Raw genomic sequence first — 20,119 nt, 5'->3', positions numbered from 1 at the left:
GGAGTGTAGAGGGGCCATATAAAACCCCTGGAGCACAAGCCATGCTTTATCTTGTGACCCGCTCATTTCTGTCTCAGGCACAGGAAACCCCTAAACTCTTTCAGCCCTGCCCCAGCGCCTGCATACACACTCTCTCACACCTCAGCGTGCTCAGAGACCAGAATGGCTGTACGAAGAATGAATGAACTCTGGAAAACCATGGCTCTGGCTTTAATGTTCGGCTTTCTTTTGCTTCACAGTAAGTTTATTTGAAGTCTTTTGTAAGTTATTTTGTGTATTACATGCAGCGTTTTATCATTGTTTAACCGTTTGCATCCTTTTTATGTTCCTATTATATATTTTGTATAATTTTTTTATACAGATTTATAGGAACATCTTTTTTCCTTATAATTTGTCAGGATTCATCATTTTGTAAGCTGTATAAAAGTATCACTGATTTTGAGATCTAATATAATGTCTTATTTTAAAAAAATAGTCTCACCTTGATTGATGTGACACCCAGCAGTTTGTAGTGTTTACTCAAAGGAGACGCTGTAAAGCTAGCGGGAAACTAAAACAAAGGGCTCTGGCTTGGAGTGGAAACATGCCGTTGATCGTAATTGCGGGCTATATCCTGCTCTCTGTCTGGGTGGAGCTGGCCGAAACATGGGCGTATATGTGTGTTTTAGGGACTGAAGAGTTTGGAAAAGCCTGGAAACTGTCTGAGGAGTCTGTTAAGCATCTTTATCCTGATTTCTATGACTGCATGTGGTGAAATTGTCCTTAGTAAAGCAGACGTTTGAGTGGATTTATTGTAGACTGAAACGTGGACCACAGTGTTTGGTTCATGTTCTCCTGAAAATAGATGGATGTTTACATTATTAGCCACAAGGATGAAGACAGTCATATGTAAACGGCACTCTCTTTCCAGTGAGATTCCAGGGAGTTCCGTTATTTCAAAAAGGAGTAAAAAGAGCTGGTTTGTAAGTGACGCCCATGTGGGCAGGGCAGAGCTCTACGCCCCTTTTCCCAAGAGGTGAGAGTAATGCCGTTTAAACGGGAAGTCTGGTTTAAACACAGTGCAACTTCTCAAAAGCGTGGTGGTTGAATTAAACACCAGAAAATGTTTCAGTTTAAATGTAAAAGAAAACAAATATTAAAAAAGAGAAGACTATCACTTTATATAAGAAACTACAAAAATGCACTTCCATAGCAAACAAACACTCACACAGCACATCATCAGTTTTCAGGCTAAATGAAAAATTGAATTAGGCAGCCTGCCCCCCTTGTTAGCGAAGAGAAACCAGCGAAGTTTGCCAAAGCTATGTGTAATATGAAATCTGAAGTTAACGTGCCCTATATTCCTACAGTTCTCCTCAAATGTACTGCTCAGTGTTTTTTATAAAGAGTAATGTGAAACTGTAACCCAGCTGAATTCATTAGGCTGTAACACTCATGCTGCCGTTAAGACTTTGGAGGTTGCAAGAAGTCACTGTTAAAGTGAAGCCTCTTCCCTCCCCAACAAGAGGCCGCAAAGCACTGTACGTTTCCATTCCCACCAGTCTGTTAAATGCTTGGCACTTTAGTGCAATTGGCACTCCCGTGAGACTTTGCCAATGGATGGTCAGAACATAGCAGCACTTTTCAGCCAACCATGGAAATATGTGTGTATCAAGAGGGTGCAGATCCTAATGTTGGTACGCCATTAAAGTTCCGAAATTGCATTTAAGTTCATCATATCCAACAGAAAATCTTAAATGCTAGTTATAAAGATTCAAACTGATCTTAGCAGACATTAATCATAATTCTTAGTAAATCTTATAGGTTTAAGATCATAAAATATCACTCACTTTAATTTGTTAAGGGAAACTTTTCAAGTCCTGCCTCTTGGACAATGTTTCTTGTTAACTGACTGCAAATTATTTTATGCAGATTTAAAGACTCTTATAAAGAAGTATTTGTTTGTTTGTTTGTTTGTTTTTGCCATACAAGCATCTATGGCTATTTTTATGGCAAGATTGATGTATTTTAAAAAGTAAATAGTGGTAATTAGTAATGAAAATCATAAACTGACTCTTATACTGACTCTTTGTACTGTATTCATATCAATGTCGCTCTTGTGGCATATTCAGCTCATTTCACAAGATTCCATGCTTCACTCAAAGCAACATTTTTATGTTAAAATTGAAAAAATTTCAATGATAAAATTCACTCTCTCATGACATTTGAAACATGTGTTGTCTCCCATTTCTCTGTAGACTGAAATTTAAGTCGTTAGTCACTAATAATCTTCCACTGTAGTTTTTAAATTTAATTTGCACTCATTCAAACATTGTTTACATTTCTTTATATCGTTGTGCACTGGACAGTGGCTAAACATTTAAGCATTTTGGCAGACGCTTTTATCCTAAACAAATTACATTGCTTAAAAATAATACAAAAATTATATTATAGAATTAAACATCATGGTTGAACCCACTTCAATGTGTGCTATTAAAACACAATATTGGAAGGGCATAGACAGAATCCTGAGGAGTGACCAATTTTGGTTGTGAAAGCAATATTCTGTTCATGTTGTGTTGGCAGAATTTATTATTATAGCTCAAACACCAGAGCAAGCCACTACCAATGCCGAGGTCATGGGTTTGACTCCCAGAGAATGCATGAACTGATAAAACTTATACCTAAAAAGCATCTACTAACTACATAAATGTAAATTTACAAAATGAGAAAGACTGATCTGAAAAACCTTCAATTTATAATAACCGAATCTGCGGTTTCAGTATGTGGACGCTCATCCGCACGCTACAGTTGCTGCAGAATTAAATTAACCGAAGCTAAGTGGCTAAAAAGGGTCAAATTACATGGTATTTGAATAAAGCCTCAGAGGAAAGACTCAGAAGATAGAAGTACTGCATTCCAACCGGCCACCCACTGTTCAGCTGTGACAGTGACCTCCCATTGCAAGTATTGCTCTTTTAGAGGCGTAACCTTCCTCCTCTAATGGATGGAAAAGGGCAAGAAAGAATGGTTCGCTATGACAGCCTGTTGGCAAATGTGTTTAGCTGAGCTCACATTCACTCCATAGTTACGTTAGCCACCCAAACGACATGCTAAATTTCAGTTACCACCTTTTCCCATGTTGTGAGTTCAGCCATTATACACCCTGGTAGCTATGTGGCATTTCAGTGGACAGGTGCCAAGTTAACAGTTGGTGCCGCCCAAGCATCATGTAATATTATTAAATCTGGCTGTGTTTTGAGCTCAAAGGTGAGTGCGAAACACCTTAACGCATCTTTAGCTCCTTGGCAGACCTAGCATCCCTGATGCAGGTATTTTCCCAGTCCTTAAACTGCTACTGTGGTGTATTACAGTTAGATATATGGGAAAAATCCAAGGCCTTGATCAACTGTACCAACAGGAGCCAATTCATCCACCCTGGTCTGAACCAACACATGGGAACTCCCAAACTACACAATGCAGGATGTTTAAAGGGACTGTTATCACACACATTTTTATTGCATTTGCTGGTAGAGCAGATGCATATTTTCATGGGTTTAGTCACACAAAGAACACATAGTCAAGGCACAAAGGAAGAGGAAGTCCATGCATGCCAGTGCATCATGCATCATAAAAACCAAATGGATGGCAGGGGTCACTACAGGGCAAGGAGTGATATAATAAGCTTATATTTATGTGTACCTTAGTTCTGGAATATTCTCCTTAGCTGACAATGCGCTGTTTGGCCAATAAAAACATGCAGCTACCAGTTTCTCATGGCTTTTAGCTATTGCCTGGCATTCCTGCAGTCCTAGGCCACTTAACGTCACATTTGCAAGGGTGGGGAGCCTATACTGTACACCAATGCTGTAGAATATCTTACATCACTCCGATTTGGGTGTGTGCTCGTTCTCACTGGGCTTCTCAGTGCATATTGATTGAAACTGAAAGGGTGGAAAAATAAGCAGTTCATTCTCAGATTATGTGAAAAGATCATCTGCACAAACAGTAATTATGACAAGTTGTATGTTTACACATTTATGTCCATCACCCCACTTATAATTAAGAAAAAGATACAAAACAACTATTACGTATCATATTAAGAACTAATGTAAACTATCAACTAACAGTCATGTTTAATTAGCTGAACATCATCTTAAATGAGAAAAGATAATCTGGAATCATATCAGGGTTGTTTGTTGTTGTTCTTGTGAGTCTGTTATTCTGTAGTTCCCCTGGCACTCCAATACAGTTTTGCAGTTATTGCGTTTCTCACAGCTGGCATGCAGCTTCCAACCTCTCACTCTGACACAGCGCTCTGGTAATATGAGTATCCAAAAACCTGAGTCCAAACATTAGTGTGTAATTAGCCTGTGGTACAACAAAATCTGTAACAAGCGGAAACTCCAAGACACTAGCTTGGACCATTCTGCTGGTTGAATCATCATATTAGTCAAATAGCAACTTATAAAGTGATGGCAAAGTTTCGGCTTCACAGAAACTCTAGCTGTAACCTTCAGGATAAAATCTGTTCACTTTGATGAGAAACTTGTGCAACATCCTGTACCTAGTCATATGTTTGTGCTTTTTCCATAATTAAGGTTAAAAAAAAAACCTAATCTTTTTAAAAAAACTTTTCATTTTCTTATAGAAAAAAGAAAAGTTTTTTAAAGATTTTTTTAATGTATATATATATATATATATATAATATAGTATGGTATCTAACATAACTAATAGTAATCACAAAATATCTAATAGATATCACAACAACAAACACTGTTTGTGCTTTTGATGTGTACAAAGATTGAGTTATATCATTGTTTTTTGTAATACTTGTTACATGCAAGTAACTTTATGGAGAAATTTGCAGTTCTGTGGTGGTTTTCGCCATTTTGCCTGAGGAATAAACAGAGCTAATGTGGCTTGGCTGAGCCTCTTTAACCAGTGGGGTAATTAATGTTCAGCAAGCAGCACAACACTGGGGCAATTCTACCTAATGTTCCCTAATTGAAAACATAAGATTTTATCATTTGCTTGCCATTAAAAGCACGAGGACTTTCTCACAGCAGTCTTTCCTCCTTAACCACAGTGTTACAGAGCCCAGGGGATTTGTTACGGTTAGCCAGAAAGTGAGAGAGGGGGCAAAACCCAACCCCAGTTTTTCTTTTGTGTGATGAAAAGTAAAAAGAGAGAGAGAGAGAGAGAGAGAGAGAGAGAGGCTTCAATACCCCCTCATCTTTCTGTTGTGGCCTTTTCTCCAAGCATTGTATAAGCTGAGCATGGCAGTGGATCAAACATTTAGATATCCTATTACATTGTCTGAATCAATCTGCATGATGATGTCAAAGAACAAGAGCCTGGAAATGGTCCATGGACATCTGCAACCACGCAATGCTTTTGGTGCTGACAGTGAGCTGCAAAAAGTGGAGGCAGCTGGCAGCTGGAGGGGGGTGACAAGATCATGCCTGTTTTGGACAGTAGGGGTGATATTTGTAAAGATGTATTAAAAACACCAAAATCTGCAACATTCATTAACTAAACCATTAGTTATTTTTTATAGTATCTGTACAGTATGGTTCTTATGGAAATGAACACAGTGAATGAGACACTATTGTAGAAGAATAGTAGAGGAATCCACTAGTAGGTGGTCTATGTATTAAACTACATCTCAAATTGGGTACAAAGGTGTCAGGAATGGGATCATTACTGTGTGCATGTTTAACGCACTGTCTATAGTTTCTATCTGAGATACCTACATCCTGTCTGGCTTGGGGAACATTCCACACCTGACACTAATTTGATTAATTCCTTCTCCCCGTTTTTGTTTTGTCAGAAAACAACTGGGCTGTGGGCTCATTGCTAAGTAAACTCTCAGGATCAGCATGGTCGCAAATGGAAATAGTTATCCGGTAGTTGGGGTGGATAGAGTGACCACTGGATTTCCTAGTGTGTCCGTTAAAAGGGCCCATGAAGTTCTTTGACCTTTTGAGAAATAATATTTTGTGATTGCACCAACAGTGCATCACAGGGGCTTCCACTGTAAGATTTTTTAAATAAATCAACGAAAAAGACTCCAAATACTATTTAAAAAAATAGTTAAATGCGAAATGAAAAAGCCAAGTTTGTCAGAACAAACTTTAAACATTGTCTTGACAAAGTCTTGTAGGAAAGTTGTATAACTAAAAAACTCTCTCCCAACAGAGAAAATGAATCAGACAGACAGACATCGATAGAGCGAACGATTGATAGATAGAACCATAGATAGAACAATGGATGGATGGATGATAAATGTTAACATAACAGGCCTGCTTAAGAGAGGGGATTGGGCTGCAGCTGATTCTGATCACCAAGAGATGCTCTCTCTATGGCCTGGGTGGAGAAGCCATGATTCCCAGGCTTCCGTCCAGCTTAGCAGGCTGCAGACGTCAGGGCCTGATGTTTAAGCACAAAGTACACTGGGAGGAGAGTGGTTCCCTTGAGATCTGTGCATCTGGTGATGGAGAAAGATGGACTCCACCCTGCTGGACAACACATTAGAGATTATTAGAGTGATTACCAACCCTTTTGAGTTGCCTACATCCGTCATCACAATCTTTCCTCTTTCGCTGAGCTGTTTATTTAGGTTTCTCCTGTTTCAACCAGACCTAGAGATAGGAGAGAGATAGGAGATCTTGAGATGGCCTTCTGTCCTGCAAGATAATCACGTCACAGATCTGAGTGAGGAAGGGAGAACAAGAGGAGGTCTTTGTTACGAAGCTATCCCAGAGTTCAACAAGCTTGTGATTTAAGCATTAATGCGGGTATTTTAGAGATTAAAGACACTCCCTTATGAGCCGTGAAAAGGCAGATTGCTTATCGCTGCATTGCCCCTGGGGATTGAGTTGGCGATACAGACCAGAAATCTTCTAGAGTCAGAATGAAAGACATGTCTTTAGATTCCCAGAAATAAATGTCTATGGGAAAATTACAGTGACATCATTTTTAGTCTTATGAGTAGACCCATGGGACCATTTAAAGAGGCAATGATCAAAACATGACTTAAAATGCTTTGAAAGCCACTGAAAAAGGTCATTTGGAGTTCTTCTGCCATCTTTCTAGCACATACTGTAGATAAAAACAAAATAAAGCACAATTCTTGATATCTGAACCCTACAACTAAGACGTAAAGGAACAGTTGCCTGGAAAATGAAAATTCTGTCATCTGCATAACTGCCTATTTAATGAGGTACTTACTTTAAAATAAGGAATGTGGAAGAAGTAGGCTTTAGCTCTCAGGTTTATATCAGAGCTGTCAGGACGTGTCTGGCTAAGCTTACTGCCATTTGTCCATTCAGACACAGCTGAAAGGACTGGGGATTTTGGGGAGTCTTTGCCTAAGACTGTCTCATTACATCAGACCAGACGTGCCAAAACACCATCAAATGGATTAGAGCGATTCAGAAATCTGGAAAGCACATTTGGTCCCTGTTGTGTCACTTTACTTAGGAAAACAATGATTCCGGTCATATTTCTGTTGTATTGCTGGATGAAAAACATGCACTGAAGCAGTTAGGTGGAGCCACTCTTCCAGATCTCTGTTTATGCTTGCTGTCGGGGCATCCAGAAGTCAGTTTGATTACCAGATCTCACTGCTACACGAATTGTGAAATATTAAATATGTCAAGAGGAATATATCATTTGGGATGAAAATTTTATGTGATGAGTTGTATGCCTTTTGAGGTTGAATTATAACAATTGACCAACTTCATCGAACTAGAATGTGCATTCTACAATCTCTAACTGCCATGGTGACCACGTTAATAAAGATTAGTATGATATTACTAAGTATGATAATACTTAATAAAGTTGGCATGACTGTAGTTTGTTTAGTAGCTTTGAAGAGAGACATCACGGATGTAAATGCAACAGGCATTTCATAAAGCATTTTGTAACTGTAAAACTTTAAAAAATAATTGCCAAGATAATCATCACCAATTGATGCATTTTCTTGACAATTTATGGATTTTACACATAGGCTAACTTAATGCATATTATGCAGTAACAAATGTATGTAGAACATTTATTAAAGTCTACATAAAATGTATGGACAAAAGATATGAATTTTATGCAAAAATAAATTGATGCATAAAATTTAAGCATACATTCAGACACTTTAAAAACTGGAAAGTACTTTCCCAATCTGGCGAACTCAGATTTGACTAGATGACTTCACGCAACACAAGGTTTTCATCAGTCCAACTGGAAACAAAGTTGTGTCCACAAGGTTTAATCAGATGTCTGGCTATGAGAAACAATGTTTATACGAATTGTCTAGGATGACCTCATTCACCTCAAAGATCAGTGTTCCCTGCTATACGGATGATGATGTTGTACCACAACAAAAGTCATGTCCCTGCACAGAACAATACCATGAAAACACACTTTTTGGATACTGTTTGCATTTGCATTTTAGCATTAACATCTAGCTAAATTACCTTAAAACCCAAAATTACATACGTATGATTTGGGATGCACTAATTCTAATCTCATAGACATACCATTTAAGAGAGAAAGTTTGGAAAACAGGATGTCGCTACTTTGTCATTGTGTGCTGCTTTTAGAAGGGGTATTTTGTTCTGTACACTTTACACAATTAAAGACATTCGTTATCATACACGTTAAAAAAGAATGTTGTTGTGCTTCTCATTTGTAGAAAACACACAAATACAGAAGTGTACAAAGGCGTTCATGTATGCTGGTCTTGTTTATGTGATATTAGGAGAAGAGGGAACATTCTTCCTAATAGTTATTATATCAATAAACATGTCAGGTTTTGGCTTAGTCATGTCAGTGCTTATTTTTTATTAACATTTTTAAGAGCTGTAGGATGCATGCCCAGTTCAGCCAATTAAACTATATAGCCAGCCATTCAGTATCAAGCACGATAGACCCGCTTACAAGACACTCAAGAGTGTTTCTGTAATGAAGGAGGGGTGCTTCTTGCTGTAAGTGCGGGCGAGTGCTATCATGGTGGCCATGCAAATCACAAATCACAAAATGCTAAGAATCACAAATAGCAAGCGAGGTATCATAGCAATCAACGAGATCTGAGCTTGACCAATCACAGATTGTCATTTCTTTTGGTGTTTTAACTAAAAAGATTCATCAAGGATCAGCATTGCTGCCTTACAATACAGTGGCATTGATACAGTCACAACTGTTGAGACAAATGTAGAATTAGTTTATGATCAGGGTGTGGCAGATATATTTGTATTGCTAGTTAGGAAAACACAAGACCACCCAGCATGAGCTCCAGATAGCATTCTGAAGCCTGCGTGACAACGAGTTTGACGGCAAGACGTGTGGTGTCCTAAATGACACCACAAAGTGTTCTAAATTTAAAGCTCAGCTGCTCAAATGCCCAATGGCACACAAAAAAAGTACAAAAAAAAGTAATCAACCCTTTGCTGAAAAAGTATTCCGGGATTAATACAAGTTATACTCAATCAACAGCATTTGTGGCATGTCAATTACCACCACAAAAAAAGTATTTCCACTTGTCACTTTTCCTTTAAAAAAGAGGAACATTCTGGGTTACAAATTTAAAATAATGGAAGAGAAAGGGGCTAATAATCAATACATGTTAAAATATTCACTGTTTCAATAGTTTAGTCACAAGTGTAAACAATAAGCATGACTGTAGTTCTAAAAAAAAAAATTGCTTATAAACCTTTTATGTGTAAACTTATGTCCAATATTTACTTAATTACAATTTTTCTCAAATACTGTAATGCATCAGTTTTAACAACAGAATTAACATGTTAGTTTTACAATTACAATAATTTATGCTTTTAAATCCACCAAAAATGGACTTTAATTGTATTTTACAGTAACCTCAAATTTGCACTTTGATTGACCTGAACTTTTATTGTCAGTCAAAAGTGAAAACTCAAATATTTTACTTGAACACAAGTTCAATGACTTTTGGATGTGGTGTAGTTAGTTGAGGATGCAACACCTAAAACAACCAAGAAAATGAATTCACTCGTACGTTACGCCCAGCCACGCGCTTCCTGCATTCCACGCCTCTAGACAAAACTCTTTCTTAAGGAGTGTGGTAATGTACAGCAAAGCCAAAGGTCTTGACTTTTCGAGGGTGATGTTTATTTGCTCAGTCAGTGTCTGCAGCATTACCCCCCTGCTTAAGTTATTAATAATGCAGAGTGGCTGTGCAAACAAGGCACATTTTTGGAGAGGGTGGAGACAGAAGGGCATTAAATAACAGTCAAGGAGGGGCCAGGCCTCTTCTCAACCTCAGGGTTCACCTACCACCCACATGCTAGCAAACACTGTGCGGCAATCTCTGGATGAGGAGCATCTGACACTCAAGTTAAACCCTGCAAGCCCTTTGTGATTTCGTAGTAGCCTAATATATGAAATGAAGGGGTGGCATGGATCCAAACTCTACTGTTTCACAAAACTTTTATTTATTTTTTATTTATTTTTATTAGGATTGCATGTATCACTGCTATGAATGCATAATTTTCAGCACCATGGCAAAATAAATCCAATTTTACCCGAGTTGTGAACGTGAGTTTGCAGTTTGTATTAAATGTGATGCAATAAAACAACATCACGTTCTGCATAGAAAAACAAACACAGAATGCAACCAGTGCAATCTGATTCATGAACAAATTACTTTTAATGAACAAATAATTTTTAGTGAATCAAAAACATAACAGCATATAGTGTAGCCCCATCACAGACAAATGACTCCTATGAGCCAATTCTTTTTTGGTGAATCAAAAACATATGGCACAACCAATTGTATGATACCCGAAACAAATGACTCTTTGGTTATTTTAATGAATATTTGGTACTGATGTGCTGCTCCCTAAAACCATGTTCATGATTAATAGAAACTATTGACTTCCTGTTTCAATAGGAGCACTGGAAAAAAGTGACTGAGATGAATGTTCTGTGTCTGAGGTGATCTTAAAGCAAAATTAATAAGATCATTGTAATTGCTGTTATGGGCGGCGCATTAATGGCAGCTACAGAAATGTATCATGTTCTTTGTTATTTATGTAACATGCAGTCATTGACCAACTTGAGGTGGGAGTCCGACCTAAAGCTTCGATTATTTGACATTGAGCATTTTCTGTGTTTCCGTGTAGGTTGTCAGGGACAGGGCACCAGTCCAACTGATGCTACAACAGACCCGGGAACAGCCTCAGCAGCAAATCAGGCAGTGATATCACCAACAGTCCCAGAAACAAACACAGCAGCAGTTCTGCCAGCATCCTCAACCCCTGAGGTCAAAGCTCCAACAACACCTGAACCAAACAAACCAAGTTCCGGTTACACTACTCAACACACTGGTATGAGCCATCAAGAATGTCCAAGAAAAAAAATTGTAAAGTGTTTTAGTTGGTGAAACTACTATTACATGATTCTTTTTATTTTTAGCTCCATCAGAACCCAGCGCCTCTGGCAACAGCAAATCCACCACCCTGATTACATCCCTACCAGCCCAGCCAGAAACCGCAGCCTCCAACAACCATGTAGACGACATAAAGAAAACAACGAATCCAGCCTCAAATCAAGAATCCAAACAATCAGAAGTAAGTAATTTTGAGTCAGTTTTATGGATTGGAATTCTGGGTGGAAAAAACAATGGCCTGAAAAGATTGTAATTTGACAGATTAATTAAGAACTATACAAGTTTTCTTTTAATTGATTATTGATCACTGATTTTCATTGGTCAACAGCTTTCATGAAGAATATGAAAAAAATTCCAAGAATATGCTGACATTTTCCTAAACTCAACGTGTAGTTATTAATCAACGGAAAAGTAAAATTTTTGAATAGAACACCAATGCTGTGTTTTTCTTTACATGTCCTTTACAGAAAACAAGTATGGTAGAGGTACAGTGATGGTTACAGATGGTAATATCATGGCACTGATATTCAATTATATGGTACTTCAAAGTACTTCCAATAATACCATGGTACTTCTCCAAAAACACTCGTTAGTTTTATGGTAACTGTTTTAGTCTATTTGGCACTTCTTGTGATTCATTTACAAAAAAAAAGTACCATGGTACTACCATATTTTTGGACATTTACCAAACAGTATCATGGTCATTTTGAAAGGAGAGTACGTTAATTTTAGTACCATGGTATATTATACTATGCTATTTAAACTCCAATATACAGTATCTCTACAAGAGCTGAATACACTTTACCAACCCACCCAAACCAGTGGACAGAATGACTTCAGATGTTTTCAGTTTCTGTCATCTGCGTCCGTGTACATTAGAAAGGAAGGAAGCTTCGTGTCTGAGAGGATAAAATTTAGCAAGGCAGTTTGAGCTGTTGATGCCTGTGAGCTCAGATTAGGGAGATCCTGTTTTGTCATTCGCTATAAATAATCCCTGCACACAAAAGATGAATGAGTGTGAGAGAAGAGGGGCTTCCTCTCACTGGTGCCATGCAGTTATGAACCCAGGAAAGAGGTTAGACAGAAGAAGTGGGGGGGAGATGATGATCGTCTATGTTGGCAAGAACCGATCTGAGACCACTGAAAGTATAGTTGGTGAGATAATAATGTTGATAGGCCAGTCTGATGCAGAATCATTCATTTGTTTTCATCATGATAGGCATTGATCGTTCGGGCATGACACCATGGCGTGACACATCATAAATGCTTTGTAAAAGGCAGGGAGAAGTGCTAAACTAGAAAGACTCCTTCCTGTTCACTTCCTCTTTTTGTTTTCTGTATCAAGGGTTCGTATAAGGGATGCATGTCAGGGAGAGTGGAAAATGTCTAAATTAGGAAAGCTTAGGAATGCTAAATATCAAGGGCGTAGAATTTAGTTGGGACGCTAGGGACATGTCCCTACCAATATTCAGCTATTCTGAATTGTTCCTAGCAACAATTTTGATCAAAAAATGTAATTATATATGTAAACCACTGTTGTTGTCATTTTGGACTCAGTCAAAGTTATAAAAAAAAACTACGCTCTTTGAAGTACTGGGAAAGGTGTTTGAAACATAGCCTACGTGCACGGCTCAGATGAATGTTAAAGTTTACCCTCTTTAACTTAATGTTGTTAAACTGAATGTATTAATCAAACTGTTAGGCCAAATATCCACAAAATTTAAAACAACACTTAAATAAGAGGGCGTGGTTTGTCTGTCAATCAGATGCGCATGAAAGATGTGTTCGTTCAGTAGTTCTTTCAGAATCATCATTGGTTCAGTTAATTTTTTTAAATAAAGTGAATGTGCAAAGTCATCAAGAGCGCTCTGACCCCCCAAAAAACACTGTGTGCTCTACAAGTGCTATATATATTATATAGATTACATATACATTATTTGTAGGCCTATGTACTCTGATGCTGATGAGAGAGGTTGATAGTACTATGGACAGAGTAAGGGTCTTATGCTCTATTGTTGATGACTTCCATTGACTGGGGTCCATCAACTGTTTGGTTACCAACATTCTTCAAAATATCTACTGTTGTGTTGAGCAGAAGAAAGAAATGCATACAGGTTTGGAATAATTTGAGGGTGAGTAAATGATGACAGAAAGTGAGCATTAGCATTATTATGTAAAAAAAATTTTTTAAATAAGCATGCACAAATAAATATCCCATATCTACCAATATCAGTTGGTTGTACCAATATCAGAGTTATTTCATCAAAACAGACCTACGACAAAATATGCAACAGCCATACTGAATCAACATCCCTTGATCAAATACTAATTATGACTCAAAATGCTATTGAATCTACACAATGTTCAAATCCCTCTGAATATGTTAATATATTGGTGTTTATGTGTTTCTTTACAGTCGAAAATTAATACAGAAGAGAAAGGCGCATCTGGGTCTTCTCCTGCAGTTTTCGTGTCTGTGCTGATGGCCGGCTTACTGCTTGCTGCCATAATAGTCGGCATATACTACTTCAAGTGCCATCGCCGAACCAACGGCAAAGGCATAAAACTGGTGAGTCCCCAAATTAATGGCCCAAAGAAACATTAACTGTAATATCCTTACTAATTGTAACATCCTTACTAATATCAACACCAAGCAAATCTTTAAAGCAAATTTACACATTCATTCATTTCCTGCTTTTCCTGCCCAAATCGATGACTTCAACAACCGAGTGTTCCCAATCAAAGTTTAGCGTATTTGGTAAAGAAGTGTTGCCAAGCTTGTAATTAAGAGGGAAACAATTGGCAGCATATCAGTGCAGCGCAGTTCCTCCAGCACACGCCCAATCTAATGTTCAGAACCACAACTCATGCAAATGAAACACTAACTGTTTCATCTCCTTGCCAATAGTTCTAAGCTGTTTTCCTTCTCAGCTAAATTATGTCAAATTATGAAACTGAAACAAAGTGCACTCCATCGGACCTCAAAAAGAGGAATAATAAATAAAATAAAATAAAATAAAATAAAACACAGGCTAGGATTTCATAAGCCATATGCTGCTCAATGAATGCTTTAGCTTTGAAGATGCATCATGAAATATATTCCATAAAATAAAAATGATTTTATGGCAGTTTTCATATTGTGCTCTGCAAAATCTGATTTTGTGCATCTTTCTTTGAGATGGCACCACAAGGCGCTGTTCACTTGCAGAAAGAAAGCTTCTGGAGGGCACTAATAATAATAATAAATAGCAGAAATAATAAAAAGCAAAATAAAAAAGTAAAATCTGTTTGTATCATGTTTTCCTACAGGCTGAGGAGTCTTACATGGCTGACGAGGAGAACCAGGGCAACACTCTGGTGTCTGTGGCCCCTCTGAACCAACCCGAACCCCAGGAGAAGCCAAGTCTTAACGGAGAGTCACAAGAAGCAGTGAAGCCCCAAACTCCCCCTGCTGCCACCAATGGCCACTCGACCACCAAGACGGCAGACACAGAGCTGTGAATGAGCCGTTCTGCCAACGAGGGTCTGGGTGAAACGCTCAGTTCCTGCTTTATAAACCCAACTCAATCTACTGCATATTGACCTTGGCCGTCAGAAGGCTCGAGGGAGACAAAGACTCAAATTCCCACATTTACATGTAAATATGATGCAAAATGTTCCATTTAAAGTCATACAGAACAAGTAAACATTTCTGAATCAAAGTATGGCATACGAATATATAAAATAAAAACAACTGGTCAAGTAATCCTCCTCCTTATCTAGCAAAATAAACGTCAATGCTTGAATGCTATATGAAAGATTGTTGTGATGTTATGAAAGTTGTAAAATGCCAGTTATGACAGTGATGATTTATAACAAGAACATCATATAGGCTAAATTCAATCAAAATATCATGCAAGAAAAATCATTTTAGTCCAAGAGGTGCAACCCTTGAGTATAACACTACTGTGGGGTGGGGAACCTTTCCCATGAGTCATTGCTGGCTTCCATAAGAGCAGCCAGGGCTGGAACATAACACCGGGAGGATCCGTGCTCCTGTCCCAGTGCTCTAAAGCTTCCAGCTGAGTGTAAATCACATCACACCATAAAGAAACTCTCAGAATCCAATGGTGCACGAGTTCTGTTTTTGTTTGCTTTGGGTTGTTTGTGTGTTTCTAGACTTATGAAATGTTCTATATGTTCTTCTTTGTGTACAGTATGATCTGACTAGTTAATAGTCTTGTATAATTTTGTTAATATCACTGCATGACAAAGTAATGATTTCTGGAGTTGGTGAGCATGAAAAAATCAGTTTAAGTGTACACGTGAACTCCATTTCATTGCTGCGAACAACCCTTAATGTAAAATCCAACAAATTAGCTATGCTGCAAAGCCCGTTAGCACTCAGGGTAACAGCTATATTATTATCTTACATTTCTGGATTGAGTTACACCGTACTTTGTAAACCAGTATTATGCTCTTTTTGTAATATTTTTTATTCTAGGCATCTAGATGTAGTGTTTATGGACTGAATGACTGACTTAATCGTTTGGATGACCTGCCTTCATTTTTAAAACTTTCTTGGGTGGGTGTGTTTTACTTTGTATCTACATTTGCTACTACATTGTACATAAATCATTAGGCATAAACAAGTACATAATTAGTTGCAGCCATTAAACCCTGGAGTTTAGGCCTACCCATCGCCTTTAGATTCACTCCAATTCAATGAGGAACAGTGTATACAAAAATAAAATTTCGACACTATTTTTCAACCCATATCTTGTTTAAATACTTCACACTTCTTCACAAGATTTCTGACACAAGACTTGACTAACCCTTTGTGTCAAAATTGAGTGCTAGAGTGACAGTAGTATCTCTTGAAATAAACAGACAGAAAATGAAATTATGTTTTAAGGTTCAATGCGAATATATGAAAGTATGAATATCATGTCCTTTATTTCAACTATGACATTTTGTTTTAACATTCCGGTGTTCAGTCTTATTTTGGATCGGTGTACTAGCATTGTGTTAAACTGATGTATGTTTGTGATAGGAATAAAGTTTTGGAAAATAAATCAGTATGTGATCACTAATCATTTCTACTTTACCCCAGTGAGACCTCGTCTTTGTGTGCCTTGGATCTATATGATACAATTTGTCATTTATTTGGCTGCTGGGCTGTTTACTCAAGAGTTTCTGTTTGATATGAAATGCACACATATGTTCTCACTCCATCTCTCTCTTTCATTCCTGTACACACGTGCAAAAATTTGGATGGTCTCTAAAGGCCATTTAAGCAAACAGCTGGTTTGTATAAGAGACGGTGATGACATCATAATGCAGGGATTTGGGTGGGGCTCGGTGTCCCTAATCAGTTTAAGAGAAAGCAAGTCAGCGTTCATGTGTTACTGACTGCTGAGTTCTGCTGTTAATGGGATAATCATATCACATCACAAATATCTCCTGGAAATTAAGCTATGAATGGCTAAACTTTCTAAACCAGCACAAATATCAATAAAAATGGCAACATCCCAAAGATGAGTTGAAGACCAGAACCTCAGAAACCTACAGTAGATCCAGAACAATATCAAACACCGTCCAGCACTTTAAAAAAAAGACCTCTTATCTCTTAATTTCTGACTCTGACTCTGATGATGACGTGTTTACAGGCGTGAGGGCGGTACAACCTGTCACTCACATGACATCACAGCAAAAGCAAACAACAACCATCTAATAATTCAATCAATTCTCAATGGATAAAAAAAATCAAGTCCTGCACTAAATTTTTTCTTGTTCGAGAAGTTGTTTCATGTGGATAAACGTCACAATAGGGAAGAAAAGACTATTGCAACTTCCGTTTCATGCCTGTGGGGTCCTCAAAAGATACACACAGACTAGGTAATTAAAACCTTCACAAAGTCAGACTGCCTTCTTGTAAGCCAGGCCCAGATCCAGACCAAATATTTATGCGGCCTTATATGGTCCGAAGACCAACGGCATAAAATATCTTTTAGTAATATATAGCAAATATTGCTAAAAACATCACAATACCAACGTGAGAGGAAACGAAAAAGACTGTCCTGACATTTTCCTGCCTGGAGCACGTTCAAGACTAATTTATTGTGAGTCTTCTACCTGTATGTAATTCATAATCTCCTCTGATAATCACAGGATGCTCTTGTTCCCCACAATTCCATTCCCATAACCCTAATGCAGATCACTTTCATGATAAATAGCTACAAATCATGAATGAACCACAATAACCTCACAGTGCAACCCAGAACCCACCAAAACAAACAAAACATGTACAAACGAGTCTGGTACAAACAAACAACAGACTGAGGAACAACCTTCCTTTAGGACAGAAATTAATTTAATATCATGACTTAGGCTAACTGAAAAGAACGACTAGGACAGTTGACCTCAAAATAACCAATTGATGAGCCTACCCTGGGGTATCAGATTCTAACACATAACATGTACCATATTTTTATAGGCCTATATTATGCTACTGAATGATTTGCGTGTACAGTAAGCATAGTAACAACATGATACTCAAGGACGTGCACAGACATTTTGAGGGGCAGGGGCTCAAGTGAAATAAAGGGCACTTCTCATAATTACGTTTTTTTGTTGTTTTTTTTAAACAAAAAAGTATATATATTAACGCAACTCTGACTTCCTTTTTAAAAAAATAATTAAAAAAGTAAATTAATTTTATCTTCCTCAAACTCACACAATTGTTTCATTTTCAAAAGATGTCTACAAAATAATCAGTTCACACAGAAACCATGGTCTCCTTAGTATTCACTAGGTTTATAGAGCAGCAAAGGAAACCATTCCACAATGTGCATGTTTTGAAAACATTTTCTATAGTTTCAAGTAGGCTATATATTTAGAATAACCTAAATAACTGCATCAAGCAGAGGGGCGTGTTTTGCTAATAATTTGTTTATTTTTGCACAAGGCACTACATCGTTTTAATTATTTTGGTGTTATCAGAATACATAACACTTTAAAATTAAACTTACCAAAATAATTGAGTAAAAATTCAATAAAAGCCAATGTCATGTGTGTATTTGTGGTTGTATGGAATACTATTTTATAAAGGTTTAGAGGAAATAAAAAAAGTTAAATTACTCATAAATAAAAAGTTAGGGGGAAAGACTCTTGATGTAAGTCATTAACTGGGGACGTTCTGTATGCAAATTAGGCGTCATTCAACTAGTTAAAATGCGCACATTTGCATCTAATTGACAGGGCAATGCAGGTAAATAGGATAAACAAAATAACTAAAGCATATCACCTGGTGGTGATATATGCTTATTTTATTACTAACTTATTTTATTACATGGCTTGGTTGAATTCCAATGTAGAATGCGGTCTGTGATTTCTTGATAACAGACCGCTGTGCGGAGTATAAAAAACCGTTGCCATGAAAAACAGAGCGTTGCTATGGACTCACAGGATTCTAACCTTAGAGACGGAGCGTACTATTTTCTTTAGCGGAAGCAACACAATCGGTTTAACAATCGGGGGAGAGGGAGCGCTTCAGAACTCCTGACCTGATATTTATATATACTATTCTTCAATAAATATATTTGTTTGACAGGGAAGCTGTGCGCAAACAGAAATATATATTATTTAAAAAAATAAAATAAAAAAAAGCACCCCAGAAAAAAGGGCACTTTCTCTCCAGGAATAAAAAGGGCAGGTGCTCAAGCCCCCTTTGATGTCTGTGCACGTGCCTGATGATACTCCAAGCGTAGACACCACATCTAGAAATCCATGATATGCCATGGTACGTTTTTGTTATTTTGTAACATAGGCTACTAAATATTTTTTACCTACAGTACACAGGTGTTGATCTTCAGACCCTCCTCGTCTTTCACGATTGGATGGATTTGAAGGTTTAGTCCAGTTTTCTGTGGGTAAAGTTTTAAGTTCACTGTGTTCTAAACGGTGTGTTGTTCTACAGTTAAAAAAAAAAACGTTCCAAATGATTCAGTGTCCGAGTGAGTTGTTCGAATAATTAAGACCGAATCGCGAAACGATTCATCTAAAATGATTCATGTTTTGCAAACACACCCATTTGACAGATTCGTTGCAAAGAGTCGATTGAAAGAGCCATTCTTGAACAGCAGGCAGAAAATACGGACTTTGATTTATTAAAAATTTGTCAGGAAAAAACGTTTTTCAACTAGGTAGTAATCTAGTTGTCAGAGGATTTATCAGCAAAATGAAATGAAGCCTAGCGCAAGTTCTGCCAGGAAGACTCAGTTGTTCTCGTCACTTATTAGCTTCTCATCTATCCAATCATATCTTAATAGCCCAGTATAAAAGGGTGGGTACACATGTCTGAGTTCGCAGATGCTGTCGCTTCAACCACCTCCATCCTCCCCAACCACCAACAAGAAGGGACCTTTCCTCCATCCCCCCCAACACCACCATGTTGGGTCCTCCCTTCCATCCTCCCCAACACCTCCAGACGGGCTCTCTCCTCCATCCTGAAGACGTCAGGATGTCCTCTTCCTCCTTCCACCCCACCACCACCAGATGGCCTTCGTCTTCAGGCAGGATATGCAGATTCCGTACCCTCGGAATGCGAGTTACAGACGGGGCCTACGCCAAAGAACTTGATTGTTTGCTGAGCTCTTAAATAAATGTTTATTGTCACAGTATTAATTCTCCCGAGTCTTTCTGGTAGAACTAATGTTCGTGGCATGACCAAATGAGGAA

General features: G+C 37.9%; 1 protein-coding gene across 1 annotated transcript; it reads left to right on the top strand.

Moving 5' to 3' along the window:
* The first annotated feature begins 104 nt into the window (after nucleotides 1-104).
* cd34 (CD34 molecule) lies at nucleotides 105-16,455 on the top strand. Its single transcript, XM_084098945.1, has 5 exons — nucleotides 105-238; nucleotides 11,136-11,339; nucleotides 11,428-11,582; nucleotides 13,818-13,970; nucleotides 14,711-16,455. The coding sequence occupies exons 1-5, from the start codon at nucleotides 163-165 to the stop codon at nucleotides 14,900-14,902; spliced, it is 780 nt and encodes a 259-aa protein (XP_083955071.1). The 5' UTR covers nucleotides 105-162; the 3' UTR covers nucleotides 14,903-16,455.
* The last annotated feature ends 3,664 nt before the right edge of the window (nucleotides 16,456-20,119 follow it).

Source organism: Abramis brama (assembly GCF_963993115.1).
Source record: "Abramis brama genome assembly, chromosome: 22".
Taxonomy (NCBI): Eukaryota; Metazoa; Chordata; class Actinopteri; order Cypriniformes; family Leuciscidae; genus Abramis; species Abramis brama.
This window is presented reverse-complemented; position numbering and strand designations above follow the sequence as displayed.

Coding starts and splice junctions, on each gene's coding strand:
- cd34 (XM_084098945.1), top strand. CDS start 163: ATGGCTGTACGAAGAATGAATGAACTCTGGAAAACCATGGCTCTGGCT. Junction 239..11,135: donor CGGCTTTCTTTTGCTTCACA/GTAAGTTTATTT, acceptor GTTTCCGTGTAG/GTTGTCAGGGACAGGGCACC. Junction 13,971..14,710: donor ACGGCAAAGGCATAAAACTG/GTGAGTCCCCAA, acceptor GTTTTCCTACAG/GCTGAGGAGTCTTACATGGC.